Below are 17,014 nucleotides of genomic sequence, written 5' to 3'. Positions count from 1 at the left end.
GAAATACAAAATTATTACTTTCGCTTTGCAAATATAATAATAACTTAAAATGAGATGAGCATCAATATAAAATGTTTATTTTTTAGATTTTATTTATATATTTCCAATGGAGGGAAAAAGGGGTGTTGCACAGTTTTGTATACCATCATATTGTTAGGCAAAAAATATTTATTATTCACTTCTTAGTAGACGATAAAATCTAAATTAGCTTTCAATTCAATGTATAAGATAATATGTGTTTATTGCACATATATTTAATTTTTTATAATTCACCAACTATATTTTTTTAGTTTTCGCCGGTTCCATTGCTTTTTTTCCTATAGGGTCTCTCAATACGAAAGTACCTAGATAGAGTATGAATGGTGGTTAAAAAGAGATGACTATATGATTTTAATGTAAATTACATTTGACATGTGTCTGTATGCGTTATGTGCAGTTTCGAGTATTGTCTTGTCTTCTCCATACGCGAGACGCACTTGTTTGTAGCGAAAAATATTTTACCAAAAGAAATTTTCAGTTTTCACTCGAATAAGAAGGAAAAAATCCCTGAAAATTTATAAAATAAATATCGTGTATTATTGAATCACAAAACAAACGGTTAGTGGTAAAATAGAAGAAAAGTTATTGAAGTGAAAGATTAAAAAATGGAAGATGTACGACGCCAATAGAAGCAAAATGTAAAAAATGCAATTCGATGTGGTGTGAAAAGTATCGATGAAATTTTCATTTTGAAGCAATATCAAGAAGAAGAAGAAGAAAAAAATATTAATGTTATTTGCCGTTGTCGTCCTCATCTTCCTAGCTGGCTCTTCTCATTGCTATCACCTATATATATATATTCATGCACACATATCTAAAGTTAACAAGAGGTTTTTGAAAGAAGGACGGAAGGCCGTAAAGAAGAGTGAGCTCCACAAAAGTTGTTCGTGGTGGTGGTGAAGCAGCAGTGGGAAAATCATACGGCACACACACGAAAAGCAAGAAAAAGAAAGAAAAAAACAAATACAAAATATACATAGTGAGAAATTGACGAAATCAACTCTGTATGTCGTCGTATTGTCATCATCATCACTCTCATTGTGTAGTCTTCGTCATTTGTGTATACCCCTCTGCGGCTCCTTCGGCTAATATCGATAAACGTACATATATTGTGCAAGTGTTATTAGCTCTATGTTCTTGAGAGGCAAGAAAATAGGCTTAAACCAAAACCCAAGAAACGTAAAGTGAAAAACCAAAGTAACAAAAACAACATTGGTAAAAAAAGATTCTAGTGAAATCAGGAAAGAAGTTCTTTTTCTTCTTGTCTTTTTATTTTTGGTGTTTTGTTAAGAACACATAACGTCAAAATCAAAGACGGGGGAGGGTAACTAAGAAAGCAAGAAGAAGAAGAAGAGTAACAGTAGCGCTGCCACCACCAAACCAGTTGAGAACAATAATAATAATAACAACACCACCATCACGCACAGCATATTTGTGATTGTCAGTTAATGTTAATGTTACTTGTCATTTAGCCAAAGTTTCTATTTATATTAAATGTGAATGAACAACGAAAACTAATATGTTCAAACCCCTCTTATTATCAAATGTAACAACATTCGAAATAAAACATAATTTAAAAATTCCATAAAATAAAAAGAGTGATAGCAAAAAAAAAAATGAAATGTTTTTAATCAACAACAGTGATCTGGCGATTACTAAACAGTTGAAACCGATAAAGTGAACATATTCCATAATACCATTAATCAATACCTACCAGTCCATCATCTATATATTTTGCTCATTCAATGATTGTGTTTTTATTTCGGTGTCTCGTTTAGTTAAAACAACAATAAACAAAAATGTTTGGATTCCCATCAACCATATTGACCGGCCAACAAGAACTGGAATATAGATGAATATGTCTGTTTTGCAGAATTAATAAACTAAAAAGGGTTCGTAAAGCCACAATTCCATATCCAAATAAATATAACCCAATCCATTCACCACCTCGTTATCTTTATTATTATCGTAGCCATCATTGTTTTTTTTTTGCCACCTGTTAATATTCCATTGTGAAGTCTGGTTTAAATGTGCTACTGAAACTGGAACAAATATTCAATGAAGCGTATGACGTATTTTTTCTATCCAATGATCGTGATTAAAACTGAAGTTGGAAAATTAGAACAGCTTTCCGAGTGGGGTATGGAAAAATAATGTGTACGAATGTTCTTACACGTTGGCTCGTTATGTCCTATTTTACTTTAAGTATTGCTCTGATTCGGTCACAAACATCATGACCGAATCGAATTACTTCTGGAAATCATTCGTGATAGAAATTTCTAATTAGTTTAGCGATAATATGTGTTATTCTAAATTACCCGGGTATCCCTGGTAGCTCCCATCTTTGATAACTTGCAAAAGTGAAGCATCGTGCGTCCTTGGGAATACCCATACAAGCAACTAAACCATTGCTTCTTGAAGCCAAATATGCTCCGCTACCCATAAAAAATGCATTGCTCCCATAGGATATATTGGGGAGCATACCTGGATTTTTTTTTTTACCACAATGGACTGAATAGTCTAAGTGAGCCTGAAACTTAATCGGGCTGCCACTTTAAACTTTTAACCTGGATTTAAGGGAACAGTTTCCGGACCTTGTTATCTGTAGCAGAGGTGATAATCAACCAAAATTCCATTTGGTCCGACTATCGGAGTTTGGTTGATTTTTGTCCATTTTCTTTAAATCGGCATTTTTTTTTTCAAAATTTTTTATTGAAATTTTGTCTAAATTTCTGTAGAAAAATTTTAACAATAATTTCTATAGAAATAAAAATTTGTCAATATTTTATGCAGAAATAAACTTAAAAAAAAATGTTATATCCATACAAAATTATGCAAAAATTTTGTACAAGAAGACAATTTTTTAAAAAATGTAAATAGAAAAAAAATTTTGCGATAACTAAAATTCCAATACAAAATTCCCTAAAGAAATAAAATTTTAGCAAATTTTCTATAGAAATAAAAAATAGACAAAATTCCCTAAAGAAATGAAATTTTTACAAAATTTTCTACAGAAATAAACTTTTGACGACATTTTCTATAGAAATAAAATTTTGACAAAATTGTCTACAGAAATAAACTAAACAAAATTTTCTATAGAAATAAACTTTTGACGACATTTTCTATAGAAATAAAATTTTGAAAAATTTTTCTATAGAAATAAAATTTTAACAAATTTTGCTATAGAAATAAACTTTTGACGACATTTTCTATAGAAATAAAATATAGACAAAATTCCCTAAAGAAATGAAATGTTTACAAAAATTTCTACAGAAGTAAACTTTTGACGACATTTTCTATAGAAATAAAATGTTGAAAAAAATTTGGCATTTTCTATAGAAATAAAATTTTGACAAAATTTTCTATAGAAATAAAATTTTGACAAAATTTTCTACAGAAATAAAATTTTAACAAAATTTTCTATAGAAATAAAATTTTAGCAAAACTTTCTATAGAAATAAAATGTTAACATAATTTTCTATAGAAATAAAATTTTGACAACATTTTCTATAGAAATTAAATTGTCAAAATTTTCTACAGATATAAAATTTTGTCAAATTTTTCTATAGAAATAAACTTTTGACTACATTTTCTATAGAAATAAAATTTTGACAAAATTTTCCTCAGATATAAAATTTTGTCAAAATTCTCTATAGAAATAAAAATTTGACAAATCGAAGAAAAATTTTGGAAAAATTTAAACTTTTAAATGATATTAATTTAATCTGGGAAAAGGGTCCGCTGGTACGAATTTTGGTTCAATTTTGGAAAAATTTTGGTCCAAAATAAAAATTAATTGTGGCAACGCTGGTAGGGAGCCACCGCAAAGATTATTGAGTATAACAAGATTAAGCATTGTGCTCTTATAAAGAGAAAACAAATGTCAAGGTGTAGAGGGCTATGAGAAAAAAATTGTTTTATTTGTCAATTGTGTCCAAAGCAGCTCTGCCCAGGAATTAATTTAAACGGCAATATTCACATAAAACCATAATGAATATTTGCTTTAAAATACACATACGTTTTATTTTAATGTTCTACAATCGTTTTGGTATTGCTTTTGTGGGTTTTTATTCAGAAATTTATGAAAAACACAAATGTTTTTATATTTTCCGACGCAAACGGCAGTACATTTGAGAGACGCAAACTTTATGATATTTTGTTGGCAGAGTCCTCTGGTGCTTCAGATTTACTATGACAAGACTGCATCTTCTTCTCAATTATCTTTGGCCACCGTGGTGCAATGACAAATTACCGCTTTCAGTAATTCTGGTGACATTTCTGAGTGTTTCAAAGCTTTTCTAAGTGGTTTCAACCGCATTGTAAAACGCCGTTCGGACTCGGCTATAAAATGGAGATCCCTTGTCATTGGGCTAAACATAGTATCAGGTAGCACTCATTGATAGGAGAAAAGTTACCCTAATGTGGTATCACAATCGACTGAATAATCCAAATAAGCCTAAGAGAAATGGCTATATAAATAACCGACATTAAAATTGATAGTCATTCAGTGTATAATATGCCATGACCATGAACAGGATTGCTAAGACGGGCCCAAGAACGGGACTCCTTGAGATTATTGATTTATATTGAAATGTAATTCTGAATATTAAAATAGTCGAAATACTAAAAAAATCGAAAACATGAATCTTCCTGTCATTTGCTTGTGACATTTCTGAGTGTCTCGAAGCTTCTCCAAGTGATTTCACTGCAATGTGGAACGCCGTTCGGACTCTATAAAAAGGAGGTCCCCTGCCATTGAGCTTAATACAGAATCTGGCAGCACTCAGTGATAAAAGAGAAGTTCACCACTGTAGTATCACAATCGACTGAATAGTATCACAATCGACTGTCACTATACCTAACCTTCCTGCCTTTTCGTTAACCTTTCTGAAATGCCTTTCGTTTCATTGGTATATCGCCCATATACAAACAATTTCAATTTCGTAGGGGTTTTGTCATACATATTAGTCTTTGCGCCACTAAATTTAAATGGAATTGGCGTAAAATGGTTATTATAAAAAAATCAGGCGCATTTGGAATTTAGGAACAAATCGTACTACAAAAATTCGGAAGATATATCTTTAATTAACTAGTACTAGTAGGTGTATCCTCTAATTTCTTGTATGAACAACTTTTACAGAATTCATGTCAGAGGAACTCCTAAATTTTCTTCATCATTATAAGAAAATTCAATTTTGCCTATATATGAAATTCCGTATTATGTGCTTATATTTAATTTCGTATTATTTGTTTAGTATTTCAATATGCTTTCTTAAGGTGGGTATTAAGTTCGAGCCACTTAAATCGAAAACAAATCAGTAAAACCAGTATAAATTTATACCACTTTGTAAAAATTTTATTAATACTTGATGGGGGGAATACCCCAAAATAATTTTTCACAAAGTTTATTTTAGCGGCTAAACTCAAACTTAATATACCCACCTTTGCGTATTAAAGAATATTGAATATTTGAAAATTAAATTTTTTCTTTCAAATTTTATACACCAAAAATAATCCTGTATATTGAAACAGTTTCAATGGAAACAGAAAAAGAGTTTTGAACCCAATAGGCCTTCGAAAATGCTTGTTTGTTTATTCATGCTATAAATATTAGGCCTCATATGTATTATTGATATGTTCTTCCGATTTGATATATAAGATCAAAATTCCTTTAATGACAACATCATATAAAGTGTGATTTTTTAAGAGCTATAGGAAAATTAAAAAAATAATAGAAAATGCATTAGTCGATAATACGGTCCGTATAATTTAGAGTTTAAAAGATTATTTCATTTAGTATATAAGAGCGAAATCCCTTTAATAATAGCAAGATATAAGGGTAAGGTTTTTAAGATCTTTAAGAAATTTTTACAGAAAAAAAACAAACATTAATAGTGGACCGATAGTACGGTCCACATAATTTAAAGTTTGAAGAGGATTTCATGCAACTGTTAACCGCCACTGTCCTCAAATGGTCCGTCCTTTTCTATGTTGTCTTCCAATGATTCAATTTAAACCGGCTTATCCGTATAGACTATCCTCAATTTTTATAAAAGTTAACGTAAACTTTAAACCTACTATTACCATACAAATGCCTTCGATAAACGGTCAGTAAATTATTATGAATATGGACATATAGCTTTAACATCGCATGATCTAGTTGTCCAATTGACCGGCCCCGAACGTGAAATAAAATATTCAACGATTACTCCTCTCAATAACTCCTTTGTTATGCGTGCTGTCTGACATGTGGCACAATTTTGTTGAAACCAAGTCAAGCTCTTGCATTTTGGAAAAAAATTGTATATCATCTGACGGTAGCGTTCATCATTCACACTTACGTTACGATTCGCATCATCTTTGAAGAAGTACGGCCTAATGATACCATCAACCCATAAACCGCACCAAACTGTGACTTTCTGAATGCAGTCGTAGCTTTTATCACAATGGATTGAATAGTCTAAGTGAGTCTGAAACTTAATCGGTCTGCCACACCATTCGTAGCTGTGGCTTCTGGCTGATCATGGCTTCAAATCGACAATTCAGCTTATTATGTATGGAGCCAAAACAGAGCACGCATTTTGATAATAAAATTCAATAATTTTTAATCGTTATTGGTTTGTAAGACGATTCATGGTTAAATTATAGACCAAAATGAAAACGTTTGACAGTGAAACAGGACACGAAACTTGCGTCAGCTGTTTAAACTAATTTTGCCCAAAAAAGGTAATACCTAAAAAATTACCCTTTGGGCAGCTAATATATTTAAATATTTCTCTTCGTCTCAAACAAATACTAAATAGCGAAATAAACATTATTATATGTTGGGATAGAGTGTAAGCACCTTTATATCGAGAAGCAACATTGCTCGTTGAGTTTTTGACATTAGTGTATACCTACCATCTTAACTATTATTATTCCCTTAAACGTCGTTACCTGTTCCATCATTTTGATATTTTCTTCTCGTAATTTTGTGAAACGAAACAATGCTCATTTGATGAAAAAAGCATACAAATTAAAAATATATATGTAAATATAGATTATATGACAGTATTCATTTATTCGATCTATTTCTTTCGTAAAGTTCTAATGTTAAATAAACAACATGCAAAATGTTATTACAGATACATTCAGTCACACATAGCTAATGTTATTCAATTACACCATGGCAACCCTTCGCCTTGTGAAGTATGATTTTTGGTTTTCTTTGTCCTCTATTCTATTCGGTTACAGTGATGTCAATAAGATTAGTTTGAAAACCGCTATATTATGATTTTTCAAATTTTCGCAATAAAAACAAGTATGAGCATTTTCAAAGGGAATATCATGTCAATTTGGTAATAATTTCGTATTATAAATGATCTACACTTACTGCCTAATATTTTTTAAACAATAAATTTCAATTTCTCGACTGATTTCTATATATTTGATATGATAAAATATCGTCTATCACGTAGTGGATTTCAACAAGATCTAATTCAATTACTCATAAACTGCCATATACAAATGTGGTTTTAAAACTAGGTTAGATTAGGTTAGGTGGCAGCCCGATGTATGAGGCTCACTTAGGGCGTTTTCGTTTCGCAAAAAATATGTTGCCCTGGTGTTACACTACTTTTTCCCTCATTGTATTTTCGCTCAAATTATAGTGTCATTCCAAAGTTATTGTTAATTCATAATATTGTGAGGGATTCAGGATCCAAAATCTATGACAGTGTCCTTTATATTTGGCAATCAATTTCGAGAATGTTGCACCTTTTTTCCCAATCGAAATCGCCATTAGACTATTCAGTCCATTGTGATACCACATTGGTGAACTTCTCCCTTATCACTGAGTGCTGCCCGATTCCATGTTAAGCTCAATGACAAGGGACCTCCTTTTTATAGCCGAGTCCGAACGGCGTTCCACATTGCAGTGAAACCATTTAGAGAAGCTTTGAAACCCTCAGAAATGTCACCAGCTAACTGAGGTGGGATAATCCACCGTTGAAAAACTTTTTGGTGTTCGGCCGAAGCAGGAATCGAACCCACAACCTTGTGTATGCAAGGCGGGTATGCTAACCATTGCACCACGGTGGAATACTAATCATAATTTATACTAATAATAATTTAATACTAATGTGTACAAATACGAATCTGTTTGCTTAGGTATGCGTATATTGGGGGTCAATCACGACATTCGACACCGAAAGTTTTTAATTGAAATTTACATTTTTCTATCAAGTGAGTCGATACTGAGTTTTTGCAATCGTAAAACATTTTTACGTTTTGTTCACACCGTTTACGCCATATAGAAGGAGTAAAAATGTAATTTTTAGCTCAAACCAAACGTAGAACGAAGATTTGGTCATATTCGAGTTCATGAGCGATGTCCTAGCTTGGTAAAGAACCATATAAAAAAATGGTGGGATCAATTAACCATATTTTTATTTTGAGTATTCCTGTAACCGTATATGGCCATTTCGGCTTGGTTGTAAAATGAGTTAAATAAATAAAAAATACAATAAAAAACTAAGGATAAAATTGACCTTGGTATGTCACCAGAAAAATGTATTTCACCAAGTCTTCGAACTATAAAAAAGTTACTTTCAAACAGTTCAATGGCGTACAAACGACAATGGGTTAGGTTAGGTTAAGTGGCAGCCCAACTGGTTTCAGGCTCACATAGACTATTCAGTCCATTGTGATACCACATTAACTAAAAGTACTTATGACATATAGGCACTTATAGAGTTGCTACCGTTGAACCCACCCTATTATTTTCTTATGTTGAACCAACCTGTTGTTCCAAAAACTTTAGCAGACAGCTTAAGCTAACATTTTCCACGTCCGCTAGTGGTAATCTAACGCTATAGGCCCCTAAAATTCGCTGACACCTTAAGGTGGGTATTAAGTTCGAGTTTAGCCGCTAAAATTGTCATTTTTTACAATTAGTTAAGTCCCCGGTCTGACACATAGATGGCGTCGCTAGTATTAAATGCATATTATTTTTATAGTACCAACCATCAAATGATTCGTGTCAAAATTTGACGTCAGTAAGTCAATTAGTTTGTGAGATAGAGCATCTTTTGTGAAGCAACTTTTGTTATTGTGAAAAAAATGGAAAAAAGGAATTTCGTGTTTTGATAAAATACTGTTTTCTGAAGGGGAAAAATACGGTAAAAGCAAAAACTTGGCTTGATAATGAGTTTCCGGACTCAGCCCCCTGGAAATCAACATTAATTGATTGTTATGCAAAATTCAAGCGTGGTGAAATGAGCACGGAGGACGATGAACGAAAGAGGTGGTTACCGACGAAAACATCAAAAAAATCCACAAAATGATTTTGAATGATCGTAAAATGAAGTTGATCGAGATAGCAGAGGCGTTAAAGATATCAAAGGAACGTGTTGGTAATATCATACATCAATATTTGGATATGCAGAAGCTCTGTGCAAAATGGGTGCCGCGCGAACTCACATTTGACTAAAAAAAACTACGTGTTGATGATTCTGAGCGGTATTTGCAGCTGTGAACTCGTAATACAACCGAATTTTTCCGTCGATATGTGACAATGGATGAAACATGGTTCCATCACTACACTCCTGAGTCCAATCGACATTCGGCTGAGTGGACAGCGACCGGTGAACCGTCTCCGAAGCGTGGAAAGACTCAAAAGTCCGCTGGCAAAGTAATAGCCTCTGTTTTTTGGGATGCGCATGGAATAATTTTTATCGATTATCTTGAGAAGGGAAAAACCATCAACAGTGACTATTATATGGCGTTATTGGAGCGTTTGAAGGTCGAAATCGCGGCAAAACGGTCCCATATGAAGAAAAAAAAATTTTTTTCCATCAAGACAACGCACCGTGCCACAAGTCATTGAGAGCGATGGAAAAAAATCATGAATTGGGCTTCGAATTGCTTCCCCACCCACCAAATTCTCCAGATCTGGCCCCCAGCGACTTTTCTTTGTTTGTTTGTTTATTTTTGATTTTAGCGGCTAAACTCGAACTTAGTACCCACCTTTACACAAAATGCAAGATACCCACACAATAGGTATTTAATTGATTCTTTTACCTCCGCATTATGCTGAGCTGCCATTATGCGGAGTAGTTATTATACTTCACTCAAATAGTTTTTGCAAACTCACCTATCTGGCACCTACTCGTTAAAAAAGATATCAAGATTGATATCTGACGTCTTGAGAACACTAGACTTAATTTTCTTATTTCTCTCTCTCTTCTGTTTCGGTTCTTGCTGTTGACAATGTTATGCTGTGATCTAATCTTTTAATCGTATAGACAATTTTTTTACAATGAATTCGATATCGAATTCCGTGATTAGCCCCTTGAACCATTTTACTTTTATTTTTATCAAATCATCTAAAACATAATTGTTCTTTAACAAAGGTTCAATGAAGAATCGCTATAGAACAAATTGATTCAATACACAAGAAAACGGCTCTGATCACAGATTTTAATCTTTACTCAAAATACAAATTTTGCCCAAATTAAAATTGAGATATGTTTACAAATTTGTATGTTATATATTTGTATCTTTTTCCTTCACGACTTCTATATCAGGTGCAAAATACACACAAAGAAGACTATATTAAATTGAAAAATATATAAATTTGTATATTTCCTTGTATATATTCTACACATGGAACTCAGTTAATAATAGTGGTTTCCATACAATACTATAGGTTATGAAAATATTTGAATTCATAACGCATTCAAACAATATTGGAGCGCATGTTGGATACAACATTACAGATCAGAGATAAGATTAAGTATAGTGGCAGCCCGATATTTCAGTTTCACATAGACTACTCAGTCCATTTTGATACTCCAGTGGTGAACTTCTCTCTTAACACATGCAAATTTATTATAGCATTAGCAGTATTGAAGTAGTTTGGGTGAAAGATTCAATGTTATGGCAGGAAATGTGAAACAATTGAAGTTTTTTTTCGATTTTAAGGAATGTATATTGCTTGGCAGCTAAATTTCAATCGAGATGAGCCGACTTAATTGACGCCGATTGGCAAAAATTCGTCGACGACTTCATTCTATACTACAGACCCCAAAATTTAATTTGCAACAAAACCGCTAAAATTACAACATTGCTCGCACTGTACATTTTTTGGCAATTCTTTCATTGCACTTATTTTCTCATCTTGAATTCTATTTCATAGCCTTCCTTTCATATATTTTCAGTTTGCGAAACGTCCAACAGCAACAGCACACAAAAAACCTCGAAGGGGAGAATTGGTATGAGTGCGAAAGAGTGAACAAATCAACACCGAACAGTGCGCACATAGAGCAGCGGCAGCAGCAACACAACCAAAAATACCAAAAAAAAGCGAATGAGGTGGTTGTTCATCGCAGCGACTGAACTCGGAACACTCAAAATACACAACCAACAACAAAGAAGAAGCAGCAACTCGCAACCAACCAACCATCAATAGAGCGGGCAGCAACGCCGTCAGAGTAGCAACAACAATAATAAAACTAATAGGACTATACATCAGCGGCAGCAACAACAACACACAGTAACATCTACAATAATAATAATAAAAAGCAAAAAAGAAACGGTAAACGAAGAAGAAGAAGCAGCAGATACAAGAAGACAAATATGAACTAAATTTTTTCGTTTTTTTTCTGAACGAAAATTCACACACCACAGAGCCAGTCAGCGACAGCAGGCAAACAGACAGTCAGTCAGCAGTGGAAGCAAAGCAAATAAGCTCTACATAGAGAATAGAGTAAGTGGTGTGGAGTGTACGGTGGTCGGTCCGTACTACAAAGAGGACAGAGAAAACAAACGACGAATGAACGAACGAATGTATAATAAAATATAAAAATCGTTTTTATTGTAAATGAAATATCTCAGGCAAAAGTACATTTTTCGATGGTACGCAAATTTTGAAGAAAATATTCATCCATCAATTATTGAGTGCGCGTAGTGAGCGTGTGTGTGTATGGCCTCACGTATGTGAGTGATTGTGTTCAGAAATCGCATAACAATAATTGGCCTATACATCTGAACTTAGAGAAGACTATTTTCTGGCCAAAACTAAAAATCGAACCCAATTTTCTCTGTGTGAATATGAAAAACGAAGACATTTTTAGAAAAATGCTGGATTTGATAGAAAACAGGAGGACGGCTGCGTGAGCTGAGCCACTGACTCGCATACTCACAACCGACCGTCTCTCGCTCGCTCTCTCTCTCTGTTCTGTTATTCTCTATTGCTACTACGTACTTCACATCTCTCTCCCCCCACTCCGGTAAACGAAAATTGTGTGTGAGTGTGTATGACGACGAGTACGTCGACGAAGCAGCAACAGCAGCAGAAGAAGAAACTGCGGCCAACAAGAGACTTTTAATATTTGTTGAAAGTAACTACAAAATATAATAGAAATTCATCCAAAAAAGAAGAAAAAACAACACACTAAAGTGAGCGCCAATTAAAAAAATAAAAATAGTGAAAGATATTGGCCGAAATCATCAACACCAGCAAACAGACAGACACACGTACACACAACTGCCAGCAGCCAGCCAGCGGGTTTTGAAAACAAACCTCGTTGAGTTGTGTGTATTCTCCCCGTATCTCGGAAGGTCGAACCCTCCGAATCCGAAAACATTAACATCACACAGACACACCAATCAAGCAATAAACCACATTTAATATTTCTCCAATAAGCAAAAGTAACCAGCTCCAACAAAAACAACAGAATAACAAAAAATGTATGGCAAATCGAAAACCTCATCGGTGCCTTCAGATGCTCAGGCCCGTGAAAAATTGGCTCTGTATGTGTACGAATACCTGCTGCATGTTGGAGCGCAAAAAGCTGCACAAACTTTCCTCTCCGAGATTCGGTGGGAGAAAAACATCACGCTAGGAGAACCACCGGGTTTCCTACACACATGGTGGTGCGTATTCTGGGATTTATATTGTGCCGCCCCCGAAAGACGTGATCAATGCGATCACTCATCAGAGGCTAAGGCCTTCCACGACTATGGATTTGTCAGTTCAGGATATGGTGTCAATGGCATCGGCCCTGGTGGCCCACATAGTGCAGGTGGTCCTGCGCCCAGTCCTTTAGGTCAAATGCCCCCAGGAGGTGATGGCCCTATGGGACCAGGTGGTCCTATGGGAGCAAATTTCTTCCCCAGTTCAACAATGAGACCTTCTCCGCCAACACATGCGTCGAGTCCACAGCCCCCACCATCACAGATGATGCCTGGTCAACCGCCATTCATGGGTGGCCCCAGATATCCAGGTGGACCCAGACCCGGTGTGCGTATGCAGGGTATGGGTAATGAGTTCAATGGTCCACCAGGTCAACCTATGATGCCCAACAGTATGGACCCCACACGACCGGGTGGCATGGGACCCATGAATCCTCGTATGAATCCACCCAGAGGACCAGGAGGTATGGGTCCCATGGGTTACGGTGGGCCAGGTGGTATGCGTGGTCCAGCGCCAGGACCTGGAGGTATGCCGCCCATGGGAATGGGTGCGGGTGGAAGGCCACCTCAGTGGCAACCGAATGCAGCAGCGCCTATGAATGCATATTCATCATCATCACCTGGCAATTATGGACCTGGTCCAGGGTCAAATGGGCCCCCAGGACCAGGCACACCAATCATGCCATCACCACAAGATAACACACAAGCCGGCCCCGGAGGTCCTGGCGATAACATGTACTCGCTTATGAAGCCAGAATTCCCAATGGGTGGAGGACCGGATGGAGGAGGTGGTGGACCGGGAGGCATGGGCCCTATGGGTGGTGGTCCAAATTCTATGGGTCCTGTACTTAATGGCGGTGCCGGAGATGGTACTGGTCTTGACGGTATGAAAAATTCCCCAGCGAACGGAGGACCAGGAACGCCCCGAGAAGATTCTGGTAGTGGTATGGGCGATTACAATCTGGGAGGCTTTGGGGGACCTGGTGAAAATGACCAAACCGAATCGGCGGCTATATTAAAAATCAAAGAAAGTATGCACGAAGAAGCGAAAAGGTTCGAGAAAGACACAGAACATCCAGACTATTTCATGCAATAACCGCCCGAAGAAGTACAACAGCCACCAACAGATCTGGACGAAAAGATGAACAATAATAATTCCTCCTGCTCCTCCGCAAATGTCAACAACGCTAATGCCGCTCCTTCATCCACTTCGAACAATACTATGGCCGCGGCTTGTTCCTCTTCTGCCAATAGCAATGAGGATGATGAAACCAGTGCTCTACTAGCTGTAGCCATGATGAATAGTGTCAAGGAGGTGGGTTCAGCAATGTTACAACATTTGTGGTCTACCATGGCAGCAGCCTCAAAGCAACAACCATAGTTATATTAAGAAGGTGACAAAGGTGGCGTCCCCTCCTTAAAACAGAAACATGTGGCGGCAGTGGTGACTCCAGTTCCATACAAATAATTCAGTTGATATCGTTTTTGAATCGGCTGTCTCTTGCCTTTTTTTTGTCGATTGATGATCTGTTTGAGAATATGACTGTGTTTTTGGTATCCTTAAGAACAAAACGTACTCCATCCGCACAACAACTCTCAAGCTGGAACAACGCAGGGTGAGGGTGAAAACGAAATGACACAACACACTATAGATGTGGGACCGGAGAGCGACTAAACAAGTCAGCAACCATTACAGAAAGCAACACAACAAAATTTACTGGTAAATGGCATTAATTAAACAAAAATAAATTTACTTTATGTTAAAAAAATTTAATTTAATTTTATTTTTATTTTGTAAATTATAATTAAACAAATAATGATTATAAAAAAATGATGATATATATGCATACACATAACGTGAAAACTAATCTCCCAGCCCAAAAATAAATATAAATTATTTTCCCCCCAAAAAAAGAAAAGAGAAGAAAATATTGAAATCCGTAAAAACAAATGATGGATGGTGGAAATTCTTAAAAACTTAAATAAGGACCATTTAGAGAGACATACGCCCAAAACTGAGTTTAACCCTGGACAGTCATCCTTATTTTTTGTACACTAACGTCATCCTTCGTCATTTTGACTACGGCTTATTTCAAGATGCTATAATTTGCACTGTGAGCAAAAATGTGAACCAAAATTGAATTTATTTTCTTATTCATTTTGTTCTTAATTAGTATACAACAAAAATTCATAAAATATTTGCATTTGTATAACTTAAATTCATCATTTCCCAATCGACTAAAATGCATTTTAGATCGAAAATGAAATTACGCGTCGTCATTTTGACGAAGGATGACTGTCCAGGGTTAAGGAAACCTTTCCATTATTCCTATCACTCTCTCTCTCCTCCCACTATCTCCAAAAACTCCTTTATTTATTCCTCATTATACTGTTTAGTAGATAAAATCTTCAAAGGAAAACAATTTAAAAAATATCCATAACTTAAAGTATTAAACGATCATATTTTTGTACAGTTTCTTAAATGATGAAGATTTAAATATAATAATTATAACTAAATAGATGAAAATATCAACTATAAAATGAATTGATTTATTAAAAATTAAGAATTGTATTATAATAATCAAAAAGGAAAAAAGAAATATATATAAAAAAATCTCTTTAATCCTAACAAACAACCCACCCCTCTCATAGCCAGCCTTCCTTTCCTCCTTTATAGTCCCTACCCAAAACAAAAAAATAATTATTCTATCTTTTCAAATAAAAAAAGAAAGAGCTACATATATAGATTAAAAACATAGATAAGAAAAACACCCGTATTGTGTAAAAAAATATTATTAAAAAATTATCGCTCTCCAACTCCTGAAAAAAAAAACTACAAAAAACCAACAATTTCTTAATATACTATAGGTACTTATTATTAAAACTATACAAAAAAAAAGAAAAACAAAAAATAATTACTTAAAAAGAAATACGAAAAATTTCTTGGCTTTCACAATTAATGATGAATGATGATGATGATGTATTCATTAAGAATTTGTAGTAAAGTTTATTAACAGAAACATAATATTTTGTAATATAAACAAAATCGTCGTATATATACTATATAAATATTAAATGTTTTATTTTTTGTCAATGACAGTTTTACTTTTATATTCGATATTAAATATCTTTGATTTTATTCCTAATTTTCATTGTTTTCTTATTTCCTTAATACGTGTTTTTTTATCCTATCATCTGAAAGGAAAACGGGGGACAATTTTCTATTGTTTATTTGTTTTTGTTTTTCTCTGTGTACATTTATTGTGTATAGAAGTCCTTTTGTTTTAAATGTGACATCGTGTATTTATGTTTTCCCCTTCTTCTTGTTTGAAATTTATATTTTAAAAATATTGCAAAACTGTTTTCTCTCCATGTATATTCCAAACTTCTATTTAAATATATATATATATATGCATACAAAAAAAAAAAAAAAACATTAAAGAACAATTTCCATCTCTTATATTACAAAAACAAAATTGTTATATTTTTCCATGTTATGCGATCCTTTTCTGGGGCCATTAATTAGTCCCACGTATAAAAATGTATAGGCTTTTTTTTTAAATTGGGGATTAAAAGTTTGTAAAAGCTTTGGATTTGATTTTATACAAGATGGTTTCAATCCAAATATTATTCCACCAAAAAAATAATGTTTCTATGTAATAAATATTGTATTACATACATACATGAATACAGTAAATCTGTTGTAAATTTTTACTTGAGTCTGAAGATTAATCGTATTGAAGACCTGTATGTCGACATGTGGACGAAATTATATTGCAAAGAATTCTATTTGATAGCAAAAAATTTTTCAAAACTCCTGATACCATATTGAAAAAATGGAAAGAGTATCCCAGCAAAAAAAGCGTCGCCAAAAAAGTAATGAAAATGTTCTTTTTGGATCCGGAAGTGGTGTAAAATTGACGCAGAAGCGATGAATTTAACATAAGCTTGTCATAGGACGGAAGTCCTCGATTTCAAATGCCGTTGCACTGAATTTGCATTACTTATTTAGGTGTGATCC

General features: G+C 34.4%; 1 protein-coding gene and 1 long non-coding RNA gene across 2 annotated transcripts; one reads left to right on the top strand and one right to left on the bottom strand.

Moving 5' to 3' along the window:
- Positions 1 to 150: 150 nt before the first annotated feature.
- LOC142220300 (uncharacterized) lies at positions 151 to 536 on the bottom strand. The gene is made up of 2 exons (XR_012717854.1): positions 405 to 536; positions 151 to 344 (listed from the first exon to the last, which is right to left on the bottom strand). It is a non-coding gene; the product is annotated as an uncharacterized LOC142220300 (long non-coding RNA).
- On the top strand, positions 463 to 14,767 carry Ssdp (Sequence-specific single-stranded DNA-binding protein). The gene is made up of 3 exons (XM_075289351.1): positions 463 to 597; positions 1,818 to 1,931; positions 11,238 to 14,767. The coding sequence occupies exon 3, from the start codon at positions 12,767 to 12,769 to the stop codon at positions 14,087 to 14,089; it is 1,323 nt and encodes a 440-aa protein (XP_075145466.1). The 5' UTR covers positions 463 to 597; positions 1,818 to 1,931; positions 11,238 to 12,766; the 3' UTR covers positions 14,090 to 14,767.
- Positions 14,768 to 17,014: the final 2,247 nt, after the last annotated feature.

Source organism: Haematobia irritans, chromosome 1, assembly GCF_050003625.1.
Source record: "Haematobia irritans isolate KBUSLIRL chromosome 1, ASM5000362v1, whole genome shotgun sequence".
Lineage (NCBI taxonomy): Eukaryota > Metazoa > Arthropoda > Insecta > Diptera > Muscidae > Haematobia > Haematobia irritans.
This window is presented reverse-complemented; position numbering and strand designations above follow the sequence as displayed.

Excerpts from the sequence above, each read along its gene's own strand:
- Ssdp (XM_075289351.1), top strand. The coding sequence starts at position 12,767 with ATGTATGGCAAATCGAAAACCTCATCGGTGCCTTCAGATGCTCAGGCC.